The sequence below is a fragment of the Scomber japonicus genome, chromosome 18, assembly GCF_027409825.1.
Source record: "Scomber japonicus isolate fScoJap1 chromosome 18, fScoJap1.pri, whole genome shotgun sequence".
NCBI lineage: Eukaryota > Metazoa > Chordata > Actinopteri > Scombriformes > Scombridae > Scomber > Scomber japonicus.
The window spans coordinates 22,768,144-22,788,772 of NC_070595.1; the positions used below are offsets into that span (position 1 = coordinate 22,768,144).

The following is a 20,629-nucleotide window of genomic DNA, read 5'->3' on the forward strand; positions in this document are numbered from 1 at the left end:
ATTCTTATCATATATGTGGGTGGAAGACTAAATTACTCTAAATGCATAAAATGAGCCCTGGATGAATTCTGAACATATTCTCAAAGGTGCAACTCTAAAACTTAAAAGTAACCCATATGGTATACACAGTATGTGGACCTAGTAAGTATTTAATCCTATTAGCCCACTTGAAAAAAAGGACACACTCCATATTCTGATAGTGTAGTGCAACAGTTACAGAAATAGTGGGTAATAATAAACACGCCTTTGGCCAAAGATTTTTCTTTGATCTCCTGACCTCCTAAAACAGCATTCAAAAACCTCAGATAACTGCAGGTGCATTTTTTATGTGTTGATTATGATACACATTGTAGATTCTCATCATTTGGTGTATGTATCCTGATCAGTTCAAACCCTTGAAAAAAGATCAAAAATTAAACTAGAGTAAAAATACTGGAATAATTGATGTTTAATGTGCAGCCTCGCCATCTTAAAGTATTAACTAAATAGATTACCAGAGTAGAATTTCGGGGTTGGGGTGAACAGATTGAAGGCATTTTTTCATTACTTTTGATACTTATGGTACCTGCAAATAGCATATACTGTGCCCAAAGCCTGAACTGCTACTAGTTTTGAAACTGCTTTCCACTCTTTCAGGGCAGTAAATGGTTTTAGTTCATGTCAAAATAAATCTCAATTACACAGGAACAAATGTGGTTCAAAAGAGCCACCCTTGCCTTTTCTTAATTGATTAAAGGAGATCTTATGACCTCTAGTGGTCAGCAGCAGTAAAGCAGGGTACTGTCCAGGATAAAATGTTCTGGAACCTTATTTTTGTGCATAAAATAATGCACTCAAAATATTAATGCAACTGTTCTCTAACTCCTCATTTGAAATCAAAGTCTTTAAATTTTACAATCATGTAGTCAGAATGAGGATAAGTTTACACACTTTAGGGCTTTCCAACTTTGTGCTAGAAAAAAACATTCAAATGTCAAACTGTGAACCTCAATCAGCAGATGTGTGTATATATATATATATATATATATATATATATACACATATACACACACACACACACACACATATAGAGGAGGAATGGACAGGCTCAGACATCAAGCAGACTCCATTTAAACTTATTTTGTACTTATGGGGCACAATAAGTCTAAAGTGAGGGCTTTCACAGCAATGTTCAGATCTTATCAGTGTGATGGACTCTGTGGTTAGGCCCTAGTAATACCCATCTTTCCCAACCAGCATAGCTCTTCTCATAACATAATATCTTCTCTGCTTATAAAAAGAGTTGCTTTATATGTTTATCATGCATCACTCAATACAGCTTCAGTGCCCGTCATAAGAATGTCAAGCTGCAGTCCTATTTTTACACAATTAGAAATCTAAACATGACACTCTGATCTTGCTTACTGTTTGCTATGTCATATGTTAGCTCAGTGTGTTGCATTGCTGTCTTACAAACATGAGATCACAAGTTTACTCCTGCAGGCAACATTAGTCATTGTAGAATTTCAATGCAGTGCAATCAGTTTCAACTTTGAGTAATCACACACAATTTCTTCCAAAACATTTGCTTATACACAACATGTTGCATAAAATCAACCATATGATTGATATAAGAACACATAAGAGAAGGGACAAAGATGAATATTTCAAATTTTAATCACATAATCGACAATTCTATAAGCAATGTAAGGACTCAGCCCTGCCATTCCCTGAATCACATATCTTGTGTTTTTCATCATAGGTAATGGTAACCATGTCCTTACAGTATAATCTTTAGTTCTGTGAAAAGATGAACATACACACACACATACAGTATGACCAACTTACTTACTTTGCACACAGGCCAATATTTCTGTAGCTTGTTTGCTACACAAGTATCAGACAGACACATGAGCAGGCAAATGGACAAGCAAACAGCGGGGCGGCTGTTGGTGCAGGCTCTGTGCCTGGAAAGTTCAGTCTGAGTTGTACCGCCACACCTGACGCTGTTAAAAGACAGTATTCATGTCAGAAGGCTTTGTTATCTTTTCTCCTGGTATCCTGTCTTCTTTGTCGAGTAAAAAATGAAGAAAAAGAACAATGAAGGACGAAGTGCATGAGCAGCAGGGTAGGAGGGCAGCTGGAAATCTACTCTAGCGCCACAGTGCCACCTGCTGCCTCCAGGGCTGCCTTCAGTTTCTCTGCCTCTTCCTTGGATACGTTGGCACGGATTTCCTGAGGAAGAGACTCCACTAGTTTTTTAGCCTGGTTTTAAAAAAAACAGAGAAAAAACAAGGGTAAGTGAAGTTACCTGGTCTGTTCAAACAGCACTTGATGTAAATGTCCTGAGTAGATCTGCAGAAGCTGATCAAATACTAGACCAATATTAAGGATGGTTTAAGACTACCCAAACCCTAATCTTTAGTTTATATGAAACTATGGCACTCCAGTTTTATCAGCTGTCATTTATAACAACACATTAGAAACAAATGAAAACGGGTGACCCTGTGCAGTGAATGTGGGTGAACTATAAAGCAGCACAAAGAAGTTAAGTGCAGAATATTAATACCAAGAAATCTATTTCAGCACAATGATGCAGGTTGAGCACAACTCTAAAGTACTGATGTTGTCAAAGACTTCATTCGGATTACAGTATTTTGTAAATGTAGAGATAAAGAGAGAATGCCCAAACCTTCCTGCTATTACAGCGAGACAATCACACTCAAATCACCACAGATTCTCTCCACACACCACAGGAAGACAATACTTTATGTGCAGATGTTCACCTGTCATGTCTTTTCTAATTTACGTATCATTTCAGTATACTTTAGGCTGTGTATACTATGTAGCTGTATTATGAAGAAAAACACAAGTTCTGGATCAAGACAAAATATTCAATAGCTAAGATCAAAACTGAAGGTGGAAAACTGAACCACAATGATGAGACATACCTGCACTAGGTTCAAGCCTTGGATGCAATTCTTCACTTCCTTTATAAGTTTGACTTTTTCAGCTGCCTTTAGCTCTGTCAGTTTTACTGTGAAGTGAGTCTTCTCTTTCTTGATTGGTGCTTCGTCCTCTTCTGCGGCCTAGTTTCAGGAGAGAAATACAATTCCAGTAAGGCTGCTTATATTAGCACCTACTCACAAAGTAGACCTTGACATAACTTTGACATTAATTACACACAAAATGGTAAAACATCATAAACTATTTCTCTCACCTGAGCCCCAGCTGGAGCTGATGCAGCCATCGCGCCCATTGGCATCATTCCAACATCCTTAATATTCAGAGTTTTCTGTGACCAAGAAAAATGAGACGTTCATTCATCATGAAACACAGAGGGATTATTGTGGTCTCTTTAGATTCAGCATTTCAGGACTTTCCCACATACCTTGAGGAGCTCATTGAGGTCCGACACCTCTAACAAGGTGAGGCTGGCTATGTCACTGACTAGCTGTTGGATTTTGGGGGAATACTGTTTGGGAGCTCCGTCTAATGGAGGGGTGGCGATGGCATCTGAGTGGGTGGCTGGACTGGTCCGTAGAAGTCTGAGAGCACACAGGGCTGGCGTCTGCTGCTGAAGCTGTTGCCTGTTAAAATGAAAACGGATTACTTAAATGATTCACTCTGTCTGGTCTATAACAGCCCAATCTACAGTACATTGTGTATACAGATATATCCAGAGTGTCTTTATTGATAACTTCTGATCAATTTTTTCTCCATCACTTTATTATGACTCCTGTTGACCACTGACACAAACAGGTGATGAGCCACACAGTGGGATAAGAGGTTTATAGTAGCCACTGTATGCCTCACTTTGGCGTCAAACTTCCAATCCTCATCTGGCACCAGTAAACCAAATGTGTGGAAAGAATTTCTCATGCAATATTCACTGTGAAGTATGCAGGGACACATTTGTATTGACAATGTCACTTTTTGCTAATTTGGCTCAAGTAACTGGATTATAATGCATTTTGGGTGGCATTCACACTGGTGCTTACATCAGTCAAAATGTGATAAACTGACACAATATGTATTTCAGTGATAAAGTCCATATAAACAGCTGTACTCTACGCTGTTGGTTTCCTATCTTTTGGCTTGAGCTATTATCTTCTTGAGATGAGGGATGCACAAATCCAACTTTTTCAGTCCTGATACTGATGTCTCGGTTTTGAGTATTGGCCAGTATCGAGTCCCAGTCCAATACCTGTCTTTAATTAATAAACGGTATGTCTAACTGTGTAGAAGACATCGGGATTAAAAATCAGCCTTGGCTTGAACATTGCTTTCCCAACTTTGCAAAAGTACATGTAACAAATAAATACACAAATAGAAACTGAATTGTAACTTTAAAAAATAACAGTATCTGATACCATATCAACAAATCCAGCTATTTGAGTCATTATCTGACAGATATCAGACAGTATTGGTGCATATCCACTTGAGACCCGTTGTTGCTGGCATGACTGACTAATCTGAATACTTTTAAGGAAGTTGAGGATGTACAATCATTCAGAAATTTGCAAGAACAAACCCTTAGAACTAAAACAATTAGTCAAATCAATCAACAGAAGATTATTCAGCAACTTCTTTGATACCCATTCATTTTTTATTAAAAACCTAACTCCAGCTTCTTGTTTCTCTGTAACATGATAATGAACACTAAAACGTCAGGTTTGGGGCTGTTGGTGAGGTCAAACCTTTCAGATTAAGGAAATCACGATGGACACCTTTCACTATTTTCTGACATTTTATAGACCAAACAGTCAATTGGGAAACTATTCAGCAGAATACTGTTAGGTGGTCCTAAAAACAAAGAGCAACATTGGAGTCTACAAAATTAAACCTTGTGTCACAGAAAAATGTGTTTCTTTTTTCATGTTGTGCTCACCACCTTGTGACCTCTCTCAGGTGGATCCTGTGAGAGGTCGCGCCTGTGATCCTTTGAGAGGAGGGGATCACTCATACACCAAATTGGAAACCATTGTTCCAAGTTGTGTGGACAGCTTTTACTGTCAACTCTAGAGGCTCTAGTTGCATACGCTTGCTTCCTTTAACATTTAACCTGCAGGTCATATTTGCTTTGCTCAGTGTTGGACGTAACAACTCCACACACAAAAAGCAAGAAGATATGCTGCTTGAGGGATATATTGTCCAGTCAGAAACGTGAATTTCCAGATACACTAGTGTGACCTTGGCTGTCAGAAGCATGACTGTTGAATGGAGGAAAATAAGACACAGCTGCAACATTTAACATTTTACAACCATGCTTGAACTAAGATGAAGTGTTTCATGAGGCTAATTGCAAATCCCTGGATCACGCTTAAAGTTGAGTACATTTACTACCGGCTAAAGTTACCAAGCTAACGTCAGCTAACCTACTTAACCCACAGCCGCAAAACCATGAAACTTCATTTTATCTGCGGACAAAATACATTTTCTGTATTTGCACGAGCTGAAGAGACAGCAGCAGCTTTGACAACCAAACTCTCGGGTAGCAGTCAGCGGCTGTCTGCCCTTGAAGAAGCAGGCAGTCAAGTCACTGATGCACCGTTATCGCTGCACCGGTGTTACGTGAATAAGTGTGACCCGTTCAGATGGTGCTACGTACCGGTGAATGCTTGCCGCAACCCGCAGCGCGGTCCGGAGGCAGCGTCTGGTGCAGTACATGCTTTCGTTAAATTGGAGCCGCTTCTCCTTCTTTAAAAATCAGCTAGGTTTGTCACAGCCTGGTCTCCTTCCAGTCCCTCTGCCTCAAAAGCACATGGCGTCCTCTCTGCTCCTGACCTACCCTCAATGCATTGCGTGAACTGTTAGAAAACGTATGGGTGCCGGTAAGGGCAATACTTCTCAAACTGTCTCATATTATACAGTCTACGTATCAACCATAGAAATATATACGTATATATGTCTATGATATAAACGACCCGTAAATTTACACAATTTAGACTACAGATCCCAGTTTGATAGGGTTTTGTCCCGGGGTCCCCATCCAGTAAGATTTTTGAGTTTTGTGTGAAACCCGTGACCAAACTATAGCCTACATACATTCTGTTATTGTTTTACTTATGGCTGTAATTATAGTGGAAAGAATTATTCATTATTCACATTTTTGCAAGGGAACCCCTGTAACCCCCTCAAGGGCCCCTGGGAACGCTAGACACCTTTTTTTTCCCCTAAGATGGCGAAGTCATGGCCTACCCTACTCTATCTCTGATTGGTTAATACCATAGAGACTGTATACTCGTCACCTGCGTTGGTTGGAGTCATAGACTGAGTCACTCTGGGTAAGAATATCAGGCTAAGCCAATCAGAGACGGTCATGACATCGTCATCCTAGGAATAAAAATTGAGACCCGGCTATACTCAAACATGCTAATGGGCAGGTATAACAACAGGTAACAGAGCAACTGTACCCTGATGCAGTTATTCTGTGTTCAATGTATGGAATAGGGAATAAAATACTTCTTAAATTCAGAGTGTAGTGGGAGTGAGGCATCTGCAGTTATATGTTCACATTTTTTTTCAGTAAGGGCAAGCGCAAATCACTGCTGTAAGGGACCTGGACATACATAAAATAAAATAAAGTGAATGAAAATCACATAGACTACAATATGAATTCCTATAAGTGTTAATCGAGTTATCCATCATTATGACAGTATAATGTTAACTTTACTTTCATTAATAATGTACACTTATTGGAGCCCTGCAGCATTTCAGTAACCAGCTCTATTTACATGTGTGCACTGCCCACGAGTGGTCACATTCAGGAACTGCAACACAACAGTTGGGTTCACAATTCAAGTAGTCCATGTCTTAAAACAGTCAGCTGCCCACAACATTGAAATGTGTTTTTCTTGCCATAACCATTCCTCCTGTTCATACTGGACATTATAGAAGATCCCTTCATAATGCACGTACAGTGTGAGTGATGGGGCCCAAAATCCACAGTGTGGACACCCTCTGGATTTTCTGGCCCGTCACTTTTATCAAAACCACATTTGAAGGAGATCTTTTAATGGTCAGTTTTAACACAAGGAATGATTACAGCAAGGAAAATCTCTTTATATGGAGGTATGGACACCTGACTATTGTTTTAAGACAAACTTGAAAATTTGTGAACCTGTCCTTTAAATGGATATTAATATAGTCTAAACCAACACTCATGTTGTTGTCCTGATAAATCCTTTCCTTCTTTATGTCCTTCTCCCCTTCTAAGAAGTTTTGTCCACTTATTATTGTAACAAATAGCACCAACACAGTCTGAGCTACGTCAAATAAATGACATTTGACTAAATTACACAAACAGTACTGGCAACTGGACTGAGGCTTATGAATAGGGCCTTTATCTGCTGGCTACTCGACTTTTTGAGGACATGAGTTTGACACAAGCAAACAACAAAACTCTCTTTCTGTATATGTATCTTAATTGTACATTCATGCATACCTGTATTATCCAGCAACAAGATATTGGTCACAAGTTACATTTTATTAAAAATCTTAGTCTGTCATTAAAAATACACTCTGTTGACTGTTTGTCTTTTACAGGTTTTGCTACATAGTTTATGTTTTATGTGACACTATTTAAGCTCAATATTTGTTGTGAACACATTAAAAAAAAGCATGCCATCATTGTCTTTTCTCTACTATTCTATTTTTATGATTGTTAATAGTCACAAAGGGCCTAAAATAAAATGATACAATTATATACACTGATACCACGCAATGAAATGATGATTATCATGTAGATTAGTAATCCTATTATTGATTATATGAATACTTTCCTATGAATACATCTATTTTTCTGCTTGTGTGTGTGTGTATATGTGTGTCATACCTGGACTGTACCAGTTCTGAACACTGGGGACAAGCACAAAGGGAATCCTCTTAACCAGGTAATCTCAGCACCCATCTGCCGTTACTGTCATCTGCCACATCCACCCTGCACCAGTATGTCATTTCCCCGCTAGCCTCTGTCAACCAGCACAAGTTAAGGTAAGGTAAGAGGGATCTCCTGAGAGACAAACTCACTTCACAGGCCGGCAACACAAGATGACAGGGTTCAGTGTCTTTCTGCTTCTGCTCCCCAGACGATGCTGCTGTCACCTCAGGCAGAGAGGAACTGGGAGGATCTGTGTACAGTGCTCGAAGATGTGCTGGATGACCAGTCCCACAGGCAGCTGTTTGCCTTAGAGCTGGGCTCTGGAACAGGGCAACATGTCATTCGCTTTGCCCAGAAGTTACCCTTTGTCACCTGGCAGCCATCAGACATCAAAGAAGAGTCTCGGGAGAGGTTTGAGTCTTATACAGCAATTGTTACTATGTCTTATGTCCTGCACTCGCATTCAATAATCTATTATTGATCTAATTAAATGGTTGTGACAGCAGTGATAGTCATAGTGACAGTAAGCTTCATGGGCTTTAGGTTGTCAATTTTCAAGTTCATACATTAGTATAAGAAAAAGCAGCAAGTGGTTTATGGGAATCTATATGTTAGAAATTAAAGTGATATAACTTTTTTGCAGTATTAAGGCATACATCGCTGCCATCAATGCAAAGACTGTGCTGCAACCTGTTCACCTGGATGCCCGTGAGCCGTGGGAGAAATGGGCAGGCATTCCACACAACTCCTGTGATCTTATTATTGCTATCAACTTATTACAATACAGCTCCTTCAAAACAGCAGAGGTAGGCATGGTTATGTAAACGGTGATTCAAATCTTGAGCTTAATTGTGTGAGTAACTCAGACTAGGAAAACTTATACATTTGTGCTGCACTGGATCATTTATGAGGGCTCATAAACATATAGTTTTTAAATTGTTGAAATGTGCAAATATCTGTTTCATATCAATTGTTTTTTGATCGTTCTCCAAGGGTGTTTTCAGTGGCGCAGGTCAGATCCTCAGATCAAACGCACTTTTGATAACATATGGGGTATGTGATACTGTACTGTAGTTTATTATGCACTCAGAATAACTGTCATCATTTAAGTACACAAAAGGCTTTAAAAACTGACCCATCCAAATGTGAAATGCTTTACAGGTGTATGCTATTAATGGCACCATTATACCAAGCTGCAATGAACTCCTGGATGCAGAGCTTCGAAATTTGTGAGCAGGTTTTACAGTCTCGCATACATTACACAATGCTATATAATATCAATTACTTTAAGAGGAATCATACTGAGGTCTTAAACCTACTGTATTTGTTTATGTTCAAATTTGCACTAAGAAAGTGATTGCGTTTTTACGTAATGCAGAACAGTTAATACCTAGATAATCACTTTGAGTAGCAGTTTGATTACTCAGGTTATTCAATTTTAAACTAAATTTGATCTGAAAAATACAAGAATCACCCAGCGCCACTGCTACATGACAACAATCTGACTCATCTGTTACACAGAAATCCAGATTGGGGGCTTCCAGACATTGATGTGCTCAGACAGCTGGCCTATGGGAATGGGATGCGTCTTGAGAGGATGGTGAGTCACACACTATTCACAGTTTGGGGAATCGGTAATAACTACGAGACTCATACCTGTAATGTTGCTTTGCAGATTGAGATGGAAGAATACTACAAATGCCTCATCTTCAGGAAAATTTAAAGAAGCCAAACTGCACAAAGGAGAGAAATTAGCCCTTTTTTTGTACCCCATAATGCACAATTCTAAGTAGATGCGCTAAAGCACATTTCATCAGGCCTTTACACTTGTAGAAGAAAAAGAACATTTTAAACCCATCTTATTTATACTGAAACATGACATGCAACACTGTATTTACACTAATAAAAGGTTGTCATACTATACTCCTCTTCTCTAATTCTTTGGAAGCATATACAAAAAAAGATGAATCAAGTGGACAATAAGAACCAGATATTTATTAAATATAATTTTAAAATTACTTTAAAGTCAGACAGATCAGTATGATGGAATAAAGAAGTTCACAGATGGAAAATTAAAGGTTACAGAAATCACTGATTATGTGTGTGATACATACATGCTGCACATCATGTTCGCTCTGCATTTCCGCATTTGTGGAGAGCCAAGTACACTTTAGAAAGGAGTGCCCACCTGTAGTCACTATGTAGATCTCCTTCTTTGTGACAGTTACAACTGAATGCACTTGGAGGCAATTTGCAGTTAAATATAGGTTACTGTATGCTTCTTCTTTCAGTCTCGTCTTATGATGGTAATTTACATTCTGCAACTCATTTTAATAAAGAGGTTCTATTAGATTTGCTGGATTGTGGCTTTCCATATTGTATGGTCAGTAGATGTGTAATTTCAATGTTTTAATCTAAAAAAAGTATATTTAATAAGGATTAAACAACCATCCAGTTACTTTCTGACAATTCTCCCACAATGTACAACCCCTGCCATGTTTCATCATCTTAAAACTACATTAAGACACTCAATATTCCAAGTGCACAACAAATAAATGCCAAAACAAGATAAAACAACTCTAGCTGATGTGTATCTGTGTGCATGAAAAAGGGATGGTACCGAAAACTACAACTGGAATGTCAAGCTGTGAACCTGATGGAGACGTGAGTTAGTGCCGTTTATTTCAAGCCTGCTACTGTGCTTTCTCTTCCGTGACCTCGCTCTTTATCCACACTACCACAATCTCATTAACAGCACATACAGATGTCTCTCGATCACTGCCAACTGTGTACAGACAGGATGCAATTATTCACTTCCATTCCAGAAAATAATTAAAATTTTAACATGCAAATTTTGCTTTAGAAAAATATGACAATGGATGGTTATGTCTTGTCTTTTTTTTTTCTCCTCAATTATTATCATATTTTCTTATTCGTTTTGAACTTTAATACCACTGACTATTTCTGAGCTTCAGTTATTGAATTAATAAGGAAATACTACATACATATCAGCTGGAAAGAAGAAGGTAGAGGATGAAAGGGGTCTGGGTTATGGTGCCCCCCCTTGCAGCTTCACCCCCACATTCCCATACTTCAAGTGGGGAGAGAGCGGGCTGGCAAGGAGAGCAGTTCTGCAACATCATCACGATATTTCACATTGCCACAGCATCACAACAAGGTGGAAGGTAGGTGTGACTGTTTCCAGAGGGCATCCTCAAGAGTCCGGAGAGGGAGGGGACAGACCAAAGGAGGAGAGAGGGTGTAGTGTTTCAGACCCTGCAGCGTTTAAGCTCTTAGTCGAAGGAGATGAGCTGTGCCTCCGCGCTTCCCGGCACAGCCTGAGGGGCCTGCTGCTGTGTCTGCTGCTGCTGCTGCGGGCCACCGGGGGTAGCCACCTAGCAAAAAAAAGGAACACAGAGGTAAAAATAGGAAGGTTAGTGAGGATTGAGATTGAAATAGCCTGCAGTGAAGAGTAAAAATAAAGACACAGATGAATAGTTAACTAAGAGGTTCTTGTGACCGTCTACCAGACAAATTAGGTTTTCTTATTGCTAATACTTGCTAACATAGGTGGAAATATTATGTGACTTACCTGCTGGTACATGGGCTGTTGGCCTGGCATGTACGACTGTTGGGGGGGCATATTGGGGTCCTGTCCTGGCAATGCTGAAATCATGTTCTGCATGCTATATGGCTGGTATCCCATATAACCACCCATACCATTGGTGGGGGCTGCCTGGGACATGGGCGGCATACTCTGGGCCTGAGATGCCACATTCTGCACAAAATAGGACTGACAGTTAGTGGGAGGATCATTTTTCCATTCAGCATATGTGTATATACGGTGATCAAAATCTGAAAGTGGGCTACAAAGAGAGGCTAAAAAATCAGACCTGGTAGCCTTGTGTAGGTGTAGGCTGGTAGTTGGAGTACGGTGGACTAGTAGTGGGAGGGGCCTGACCGGGAGGAGGAGCAGGCTGCCCGTTGGTGCCTGCTGGCTGGTACATGTATGCATTGACCATATTGGGATCTAGTGAAAGAGAGGACAGTCAGTCACACACAAACAAATATGATTTTTGTGTATCATATCAAAATTTTTAATGCACTAGTTTACTTCCTCACCTGTGGCAGGACCGGGCATTGCCTGGTACTGTGGTGGTGCAGTCTGCCCAGAAGGGTTCATATAGATGTTGTGCATAGGGGAACCCTCCACAGAACCAGCAGGGCTGAAGGTGCCTGGGTAACTGGGTGGAGCACCAGGCTGGTACACCACCCCTCCTGCTACGTTGGGGGGCAAAGACTGCATCTGTGTAACGGCACATTAAAACACAGTCAGATATTTATTTCCAAAGACTTATAAAGAAGTAAGTGTGGTGTGTAAATCCCCATTTCATTTAAATGCCAATAACTGATCATACAATAAAATGTGCTGCTGATGGGAATCACAAAGCTCAGTTAATACTGAACTGCAATCTCGCAATCAGAAACCAGTTGATCAGTATGCTGTGTGTACCTGGGCGTAAGGCAGGGAGAAAGCAGGCATTTGAGCTCTCATCTGGATTGTGTGCTTCTGCTGCTCCAGACGCATCTGCCTTTCCTTTTCCTGCTCCTGGAGGCGCTGAATGGCCAGCTGTCTTTGCATCTCCAGGTACTCCTGTAGTACAAAAGCAAGGACTTGTCAGCACGATAATGCACAGTGCATCAACTTCTGTGCTCTCAGTGGAGGACTTGATTCATTACCTGTTTCTTCTGCCTCATGATCTCCAATTTCTGTGCCAGCTGGATCTGCCTTTGCCTCTCTGCTTCTTCTGCAGCACGGCGCAGCTTCTCTCTGTGTTCGTCCCGTAGGGCGTTGAGGGCCGCCCGAGCATCGCGCACTTGAGCCAACTTGTCCTGGAGCCCTTCATAGTACACTGCCAACAAGAGATATTATATGACAGTTATATGACTGGACAAAAAAAACACACACATTGCGCACACACACACACACACACACACACACACACACACAACTAGCACTCACATCGCTTCTCGTCCAGCTGGTTGAGGATGTCCAGAAGCTGTGGGTGCATGTTATTGATGGACTGGAAGAGTGAGAGCACGGCACTGTCATTGGTGATGCTGCGGCCACGCATGTGGTTGCTCTTCATGCGGTTAAGGAAAGTGGTGACGGCATTCTGCAGAGCCTTGAGAAACTGCTCATGGTTCTCCTCTGACTCCCCATTCTGGTACGGCTGCTGAAGGCAGAGACGACAGGAAAGCAGAGCACAGAGAGTCATTCTGTTGTTTGCCCACACCAGTTCAGCTAGACATTAATACATACTACAACTAGCATCTACTGTCAGCACAAAGTTTCAGCATACCTCCACTATGCTGACTGGTTGGACAGGGACATGAGTTTCTACAGGCTGACTGATTGTCGGAATGGGCTCAGCCAATGGCACAGGAGCAGGGGCTGATGGGGTGGGACTCTTGCGAGCCTCCTCCTGTTTCTTCTCCCAGTATGTTCTGTTCAGGTAACGGGCCAGCTGGAATAGTGCGACACATAAATAGTAGTATTGTAAGCATTTACATTTGTCTTTGAATAATGGAGACTTTAAGGAAGAGAAGAAAATATACCTCAGGGTCTATATCTTCAGCCGATGGAGCAGAAGAATTCTGGAGAGAGTATATAGTTCCAAAAGTCAGTTAGAGAAAATATTTTTAAATCACATTTGCTGTTAGAATGGTGAACAAATATATGGTTGTAAAAATATCTCAGTTTCTCAGAGAGAAAAGCAGCAAGAGAAGAAGTCTTACCACAGGGGAAGTGTACAGGGTGCTGACTGGAGGTGCTGAGGAAGTAACTGGGGTGGGGTCAGCTTTGGGGTACATTGAGTACGAGTTCTTCTGCCTCTGTAAGTACAAATACAGATATTTAGCAGTTTTTATCTGTAAGCAGGTTGTAAAAAAAACATTTCAGCTGTGCAACCCACCATGCGCTCCTTCTCCTCAGCCTCACTTTGGGACAGGGCAATGGCCAGTTGCAGCTCTTCTTCCTCCTGAAGTGCTGCTTCATCTCTCTTTGGGGGCATCTGATGAGAGAACAGAGCCACAGGAAGATCCAGAGAGAAGAAATGAGGGAAGAAGAGCCAAATACCATTACAGGGTCATTAAAATACACATTTACATGTGTATATAAAACAAGAAATCCTTTGAAAGATACATTGTCACAAGACTGATCATCTAATTTCCCTACTTCAGTTTGTGAAACCATTACTTGTGACTGTTGGGACAGCGGGCTGGTCAAGTACTCAGGGGGCAGTTCAGCAGGACCTGAGGTCTGGGCTTTCCCCTCAGCTTTCCTAAGTGGAGGAGAGAGGGAGGGGTGGCTGGTGAGGAAAAGGGATCAGGAAGGACAAAAAACCTTGTAAATTAGTGGAGGGGAACATGCAGATTAATTAATCTACATTAGGATCTGAAGTAGGGCTGTCAAGTCATTATCTCACAGAACACAAATAAAATTCATTTCATTAAATGTATCAATCCACACAGACCCTAAGACTCACAGCAGTGACGCATGTTTCCATGCTCCCAGTCCACTTCTATTGTGTTTAGTGAAGTGTTATCTGCACAGACAGCCGTTTAAATCACGTGTGTGTGTGCGTGCGCGTCTGTATTAATGGTATCTACTTTGATAGATCGAGGCTTCTAGTCTGTCTGTGAGCTCATCTTTTCACAATAATGATCACTTTATCTTGATCATCTTGGTTTCATAATTGAAGAAGCTAAAATCATAAGTGAGAATGAAATTCCATTAATCGTCCAGCCCTAATGTGTATTTACACATGCACAAGGGAAGATAATAATGCTGAGTTTTGGAGAATACCTAACTTCTCGTCTTTGTATTGCTATGTAGCTATTTATGGGGCATACCCGTGTCAATTAAATGTGCTCTTAAATTACAGCACTTATTTATTCCATGCGCCAAATCTGGTAAAGACTAGATGAAATATGTTCATAAAAGAATGATGAAATGAGCGTAATGAGAGTAAACTATGAATACCCAAACAGTTGCAGTGTGTGTTTTTAAGATAACAATTTAAATAACTAAAACAGGACTGAAAATATAACACCTTAGGTGGAAAAACAAAATGCAACATATCAACACAAAATCAGTCCATAGAATGAATAAAGACAAGGTATAGCATTCAATTTTTACATTTAACAACATACAATAGCAGTGGATGCTAACAGTGATCGAGCACAAGAGGAAATAAACTAAGAACAAAAGCCATTTAGGCTCTTCATAAAAGTATACAGCACACACGTCATAGAGCAGACAATCAAAGAGTTTTAGAGACAGACTGACACAGTGGTGGCATTCAAAAGTACTGTAATTCACGCTACAGAGACCAAAAATCATGATAATTATGGCAGTACCATAAATCTGGGGACTCACTTGTTGAGTAGCTCAAAGCAGGGCTCACACACACGCACTTCCTTCTCTATGCCAAACTTCGGAATGGTGGAGTACTTAGACGAACACTTGCCACAAAAAATCTGGCCACAGGCTCGACAATGGTGCTGGAAAAGCAAGAAAACACAAATCGAGGTCAACTCCTGCACATGCGCTATAAACATTCAGTATACTCCACAAAATGCTGCTGTAACCGAATGACGGAAACCATGAAATCTCCAAGTGCCCTAGATTCAGGAGAGCCCAGCCTACCTTTCTTGTCATAACCCCAAACTGGACTCTGCACCGGTGGCACTCCTCAGCATCAACCCAGTCTGGAGCCTGGATACAACAGACAGTCATTACATGTTATGACACATATGGTGAAACAATAACTGAGTGCAGAGTCATCTTCTCTTCTAAATAGTTTGCCTAATTTTTGGTGTGTATCCACCATAGACCATAAGATGATTCCAGAAATATAACCTACTTAACAAAACTAACTCTACTAAAGTGAAATAAGAAGAACAAAATATCTCACTCTCTCAGCTGCAAACATTGCATCGCTCTCCTTGAACTCAGGGAACACATGACCTATGAGAAAGCAGAAAAAAACAGACAATGTTAAGCATACAGTATACACTACTAGTAAGAAATAAATACTAGTTAACATGAATATAACTGCCGTTTAACACAATGTACTACTTAAAGACCTTGTTGAAACTGAAAGTATTCACTCTGATTAAATGACCTGAATATACAAATGTAGATGTGGTTTTGCTCATGGGGGGTGTTTATCTAGATCATTATACTTTCAGAGGCCCTGAAGTTTTTTTTATTTCAGGTGAGAGATGCAGTAAACATTTAAGAGAATTAGAAAAAGAAACATATATCCACTTACCTTCCACTTTCATGATCTGATAAGTGTCTTGAACCACCTTGTATTTGGGCTCATTGCGGAAGGCGTGGGCCCAGGCTTGGATCAGGTAGAGGATCTTGTTTCTGACATTTGGTTCCGTCTGTTTCTGGCAGAAAGGGAGCCCAATTGTTAACAAAATGTGTCTTCACACCTTTAAATACTCCTTGTATATATCTTATTCATCCCTGTTGTCACGTAAAATTCACGTAACTGAGCTGTGGGACCGCAAACTAAATCAAACAGCATTGTATTTGATAACAAGAACTGAGGTGGGAAGTCCCGTGCATTGGTCTGAAGGAAAAAAATAATAAATCCCCTCCGTCACAAGGCAATGACATAATCAGGAAGTGAAAACCAGCATGGGCTGCAGCAGCCTGTGTCACATGATACAGCAAGGATCCAATGAAATATTGCTGGCTCATGCTGAAACGTGGTCAGCTGTATGTCAACAGTGAGCAGCTATCAGTCAGAAGAGAGGGTGGGTGATAATGTTTCCAGCCAAAATATGAGCAGACAAATCACCCTGTTTATGTCTAAGAGGTCTAAAACACAGTTTACTCATTACCCTAATAGTGGAGAGTGAGGGACTTAATACATAATTGCACTGATATTATTTAAACTAATTCTATAAATGCTGCAACAGTCCACCCTCATCAGCAAATTCAGCTTCACAAAGAGAAAAATGTACATGGGGACTTTCATGGAACTGGATCAAAGTGATTACGTGCAGTTCACAGGAAACTGACCAAAACAAAAAAAAGGTATAAAAAAATAAATAAATGAATACGAAACAAATAAAAGAAAGGTCACCTTGAGTAGATCCTTCAGTTCCTCCATAGTTTGTTTACTCGCCACCTCATCGTGGACCGTCTGTCCACAGTTCTTCACTACAGACTCCAGCACCTGGAGAGTAAGGCCATGTCATTTTTTCTTTATTATGCACTTTAAAGCAAAGCAACCGTGTGTGTATGTGTGTATACAACACACTGATTTATTTTAAATATTATAATGTCTTTTTCACCAGCTGAGAAATAATTTAGCAGCAAAATTTCAACTGCACTGTTTCCACTGTAAACACATACCTCAAGTGCATAGAGGGCGACATGGGGATTTTTGTCATTTAACTTCTTCTTAATGGCCCCGATGGCATATTTAGCTCTGAAAGAACAAAACAAAAATACTGCTCAATCCAGTCCAGATGACAAATCAGAAAAGCACACTCAGTTTTCTTAATTACAAAAAACAATAAACATAATACTCAGGTGGTTGAGTTATTTTCAACATCAACAGCTAGGTGTATGAATATACAGGGAGACGGGCAGAGTCACTCACTGTGTGTCTCCTTGTCGAATGAGATCACAGATCTGCAAAATGGATTCCCAGTCAGTCTCCAGCAGCAGTTGACTGGTGGCTTTATCTAAAAATGATAACAGGTGGTTAAAGCTTTAACATCCAGTACATAATGCTTATTTAACAGTGACCATACAGTATCTGCTACACCAAACCAACATAGCATAATAGATTACCAGCCTCCTCCTTCCTTAATTACAGGCATGGGCATGTGATAGAAAAAACATGTCCACCTGGGCTACAGATACAACAGACATGTATTTTGTCTCTCTCTTGATATTGGTAATGGTTCCTTTGATGAATTATAACCACATATTTATATTTTCTTAGTGGGAATTGTTATTACTGTGGCATAAATCCAGATTCAGAGAGGTGACTTTAGTAAATCCAAGTTCTTGATACAGACACAAACACATACTTGATCTGTTAAGCTTCCCGAACTTTATAACCCTCATTACTATGAGATATCGTAATGGTCATGTGATTGACATTTTTTTGTAAGTTTAAAAAAAGATGCCTTAATATACATTTTTTAAATGGCTACTATTTTCTCTACCTGTTTGGTCATTACATCCACATGGCATTTCTCAAAATGTTCATGTTTTTTTAATATCTAATGAAAGTAACCAATATATTGTCATCTTGTCATTATTACATGGTAAGAAACGCAGATTACCAAACCTAACAAAGCTATCAACTATCACAGGGCCGAAGATCCAAATAGGCTGTAACTTAAATGTATGGAAATCAGATGATTATAACGCTGCTTAGGAAAATGTAACATTAAAGCTCAATACCCCTGTATGGCTTTAATGTGGGTTTAGCTTTGGATCTGATCTTTGTGAGGTCCTGACTTTGAAGAAAGTCCCAATGTCAGAATTTTAGGATCTTCATTATATAAACTGACAGTGTGCTTACATTATGTATATTATGAAAAATCTATGTTTTGATACCACACAACAAACTTGACAATAGTTCAGCATGGAAACAGCATCGTAAATAAAATGCAAAGAGTTGGAGGGTCAGGAGGTTGCCAGAGGGCATTACTAAGGTAACCCTATCATATATTTTCACTGCCATTCAAGCAGGTTAACTTAGTAATAATAGTAAATGATTGCACGACAGTGTTTAAATACCCCTGGAGGTGACTATTCTGATTTACTATCAATAAGATACATTAAAGCACAATATGACAGTCTCTTCTTGGGTTAGTGCTCGGGTAAGCTATCAAACACTAACATTTGTCACTTTATCTTAATGGAGGGACTTCCAATCGATTAGTGGTGAATTTATCAATCTAGCAAATTGCTAACTTAATCAACCTGTTGTGTTCTAAAGAAGTGAACATTAAAACTCAAACATCTTAGTAAATGACAACGTTGTTTTTGGCTGACTGATATTCTTGCACAGCTAATTCATGTCATTTGAAATTAATGACTTATATTACTATATTATTGGGGTTGACGATTAGCTGGCGATAATATATTATCGAGTGAAACTGATATGAACTAATTTAAAGCCAATCAAGAGCCTTGTTTAACGCTAGCTTAACTAATAACACGGCGAGAGCGCAAGATAAAGATAACGTAGATTTAAGTAAAAATTCACTGTGTTATCAACTTAATAAGGTTGCTAAAATTAGTGAGCCTATTTAGGGCCTCGAAACAATAGCAGCGGATTTGTTAGCAGGCTAAAATTAGCTGGCCTGAGAGCCACAGCCCCAGCGTCTGTCAAAACAATACGCTGAAAAACATCGCAGTTTGACTCGTAGTTGACAAATGAGCTATCAACTTGACAAGTGTGCTTATAAACTCACCCAAGAGCCTCTCAAATGTACCTCCGCCTTTCCCCATGTTAGATTCAGAGTCGCAAAGAGACTGTCGAGGTGTGTTGTTTGGTGAAACGGATCCTGGTGATTCTCACCGCTGAGGTTAGCCTACTAGCTGCTCTGTGTTAGCACAGCTGTGGCACTTCCTGCTTCTTCTTCTTCTTCGTGGCTGTTTTTTTAGGGGCGATTTGCATCCAAAATGTCGCATTACCGCCACCTAATGGATTAAAAATAAGCCACAACTCACCTATCTACCCTAGATTATTATATATCAGGCACGTGCACACATAGGGCCCTAGGGGTGCTTGAGCCCCTGCCCTTTTTGCCTCGTATTAAAAAGTGCCCTCTGTGTGTATGTGTGTTGTTGTTTTTTAAATAACATTAATAAATTCCTGTTAGAGCCGAGAGAGAGAGAGAGAGAGAGAGAGAGAGAGATGCACCATGGAGACGTGACAGTGGAGCAACGTGAACCTGTGAGTTATGGTCTAACTAGTCTCCGTCCACTTATTCAACGTGCTTAAATATGGGTAATATTTCAAAAACGCTCTATTTTAGTCAATGTGTCAGCTTCTACTTTTGCCGGACGTCAATTCAGCACAGAGCAGATTGTGCGGGATAGGAAATCGTGTACAAAATACAAAATAAAACACTGGGTTAATTTTCAAAATAAAATGCACCGTGTTTACGGCGGATCATATTTCCCTCCTCACTACAGGTCTGAGGTTTAGATATAAAGTTTATTGTGACTTTGCTACTAGGCCTACTGTGTGGGCTAACAAAATAATAATAATAATAATAATAATGATATTATAGTAATTTCAGCATTCTGGGGATATAAGATGTAGGTTATCTGTGTTTGAAATATTACCATCTGTATTTAAACTTTAAATAGCCTAATAATAAACCAGTGTTTTATTGCTTTGCATGTCTTCCAAGCCTATGATGAAGCCTATGTGAATGAACTCATGTTGACAATAATTTGTTGACACAAAGGAAAGAGCAATTGCATCACTTTCACCTACACAGGACACACAGCTAAGTAGTTAGCTTTACTATTAGCACTTTATGTTTAATTTTACATTAATTTCCATATTGTGTAAAGGACCGAAAAAAAATTGGCGTGCACTTTGCTCTGCCTTTTTCTACCTTTGAGCCCCTGCCCCTCTATAATCATGTGCACGTCCCTGTTATATATAAAATGAAAACAACAAAAAGAAAGAAATACAGTTCTTC

At 39.9% G+C, this 20,629-nt stretch overlaps 3 protein-coding genes across 9 annotated transcripts; 1 reads left to right on the forward strand and 2 right to left on the reverse strand.

Annotated features, from left to right (window-relative positions):
- Positions 1 to 1,641: 1,641 nt before the first annotated feature.
- mrpl12 (mitochondrial ribosomal protein L12) lies at positions 1,642 to 5,746 on the reverse strand. Its single transcript, XM_053339238.1, has 5 exons — positions 5,591 to 5,746; positions 3,371 to 3,569; positions 3,200 to 3,274; positions 2,931 to 3,068; positions 1,642 to 2,244 (listed from the first exon to the last, which is right to left on the reverse strand). The coding sequence occupies exons 1-5, from the start codon at positions 5,647 to 5,649 to the stop codon at positions 2,128 to 2,130; spliced, it is 588 nt and encodes a 195-aa protein (XP_053195213.1). The 5' UTR covers positions 5,650 to 5,746; the 3' UTR covers positions 1,642 to 2,127.
- A 2,088-nt stretch (positions 5,747 to 7,834) lies between these two features.
- On the forward strand, positions 7,835 to 9,626 carry zgc:103625 (methyltransferase-like 26 B). 2 transcript variants are annotated; one of them, XM_053339235.1, is made up of 7 exons: positions 7,835 to 7,974; positions 8,070 to 8,272; positions 8,505 to 8,667; positions 8,855 to 8,914; positions 9,023 to 9,090; positions 9,383 to 9,461; positions 9,537 to 9,626. In XM_053339235.1, exons 2-7 carry the CDS (start codon positions 8,073 to 8,075, stop codon positions 9,582 to 9,584), a joined length of 618 nt encoding a protein of 205 aa, XP_053195210.1. In that variant the 5' UTR covers positions 7,835 to 7,974; positions 8,070 to 8,072; the 3' UTR covers positions 9,585 to 9,626. The 2 variants fall into 2 exon arrangements, with proteins under 2 accessions (XP_053195210.1, XP_053195209.1); XM_053339234.1 differs by having other exon boundaries at positions 9,383 to 9,620.
- A 210-nt stretch (positions 9,627 to 9,836) lies between these two features.
- Positions 9,837 to 19,519, reverse strand: hgs (hepatocyte growth factor-regulated tyrosine kinase substrate). Of its 6 annotated transcripts, none has more exons than XM_053339181.1 (20): positions 19,385 to 19,519; positions 17,551 to 17,635; positions 17,301 to 17,376; positions 17,029 to 17,121; positions 16,201 to 16,318; positions 15,841 to 15,893; positions 15,573 to 15,641; positions 15,303 to 15,427; positions 14,121 to 14,205; positions 13,837 to 13,935; positions 13,661 to 13,756; positions 13,481 to 13,519; positions 13,225 to 13,389; positions 12,885 to 13,095; positions 12,602 to 12,774; positions 12,375 to 12,515; positions 11,984 to 12,167; positions 11,755 to 11,891; positions 11,454 to 11,639; positions 9,837 to 11,256 (listed from the first exon to the last, which is right to left on the reverse strand). In XM_053339181.1, exons 1-20 carry the CDS (start codon positions 19,419 to 19,421, stop codon positions 11,155 to 11,157), a joined length of 2,274 nt encoding a protein of 757 aa, XP_053195156.1. In that variant the 5' UTR covers positions 19,422 to 19,519; the 3' UTR covers positions 9,837 to 11,154. The 6 variants fall into 6 exon arrangements, with proteins under 6 accessions (XP_053195156.1, XP_053195155.1, XP_053195153.1 ...); XM_053339180.1 differs by having other exon boundaries at positions 12,885 to 13,098; XM_053339178.1 differs by having other exon boundaries at positions 12,885 to 13,098; positions 14,100 to 14,205.
- Positions 19,520 to 20,629: the final 1,110 nt, after the last annotated feature.

Bases quoted from the DNA above. Each gene is read 5' to 3' on its own strand.
- mrpl12 (XM_053339238.1), bottom strand. From the start codon at position 5,649: ATGTACTGCACCAGACGCTGCCTCCGGACCGCGCTGCGGGTTGCGGCA. The intron at 3,570-5,590 runs GTACGTAGCACC...TCATTTTAACAG, and splicing joins GTTGCGGCAAGCATTCACCG to GCAACAGCTTCAGCAGCAGA. The intron at 3,069-3,199 runs GTGAGAGAAATA...TCCTGAAACTAG, and splicing joins CAGCTCCAGCTGGGGCTCAG to GCCGCAGAAGAGGACGAAGC.
- zgc:103625 (XM_053339234.1), top strand. From the start codon at position 8,073: ATGCTGCTGTCACCTCAGGCAGAGAGGAACTGGGAGGATCTGTGTACA. The intron at 8,668-8,854 runs GTAGGCATGGTT...TCGTTCTCCAAG, and splicing joins GCTCCTTCAAAACAGCAGAG to GGTGTTTTCAGTGGCGCAGG. The intron at 8,915-9,022 runs GTATGTGATACT...AATGCTTTACAG, and splicing joins CACTTTTGATAACATATGGG to GTGTATGCTATTAATGGCAC.
- hgs (XM_053339175.1), bottom strand. From the start codon at position 19,421: ATGGGGAAAGGCGGAGGTACATTTGAGAGGCTCTTGG. The intron at 14,233-15,302 runs GTGAGTCCCCAG...TTTCCTCACCAG, and splicing joins TGCTTTGAGCTACTCAACAA to CCACCCCTCCCTCTCTCCTC. The intron at 13,757-13,836 runs GTGGGTTGCACA...TTGTACTTACAG, and splicing joins CTGAGGAGAAGGAGCGCATG to AGGCAGAAGAACTCGTACTC.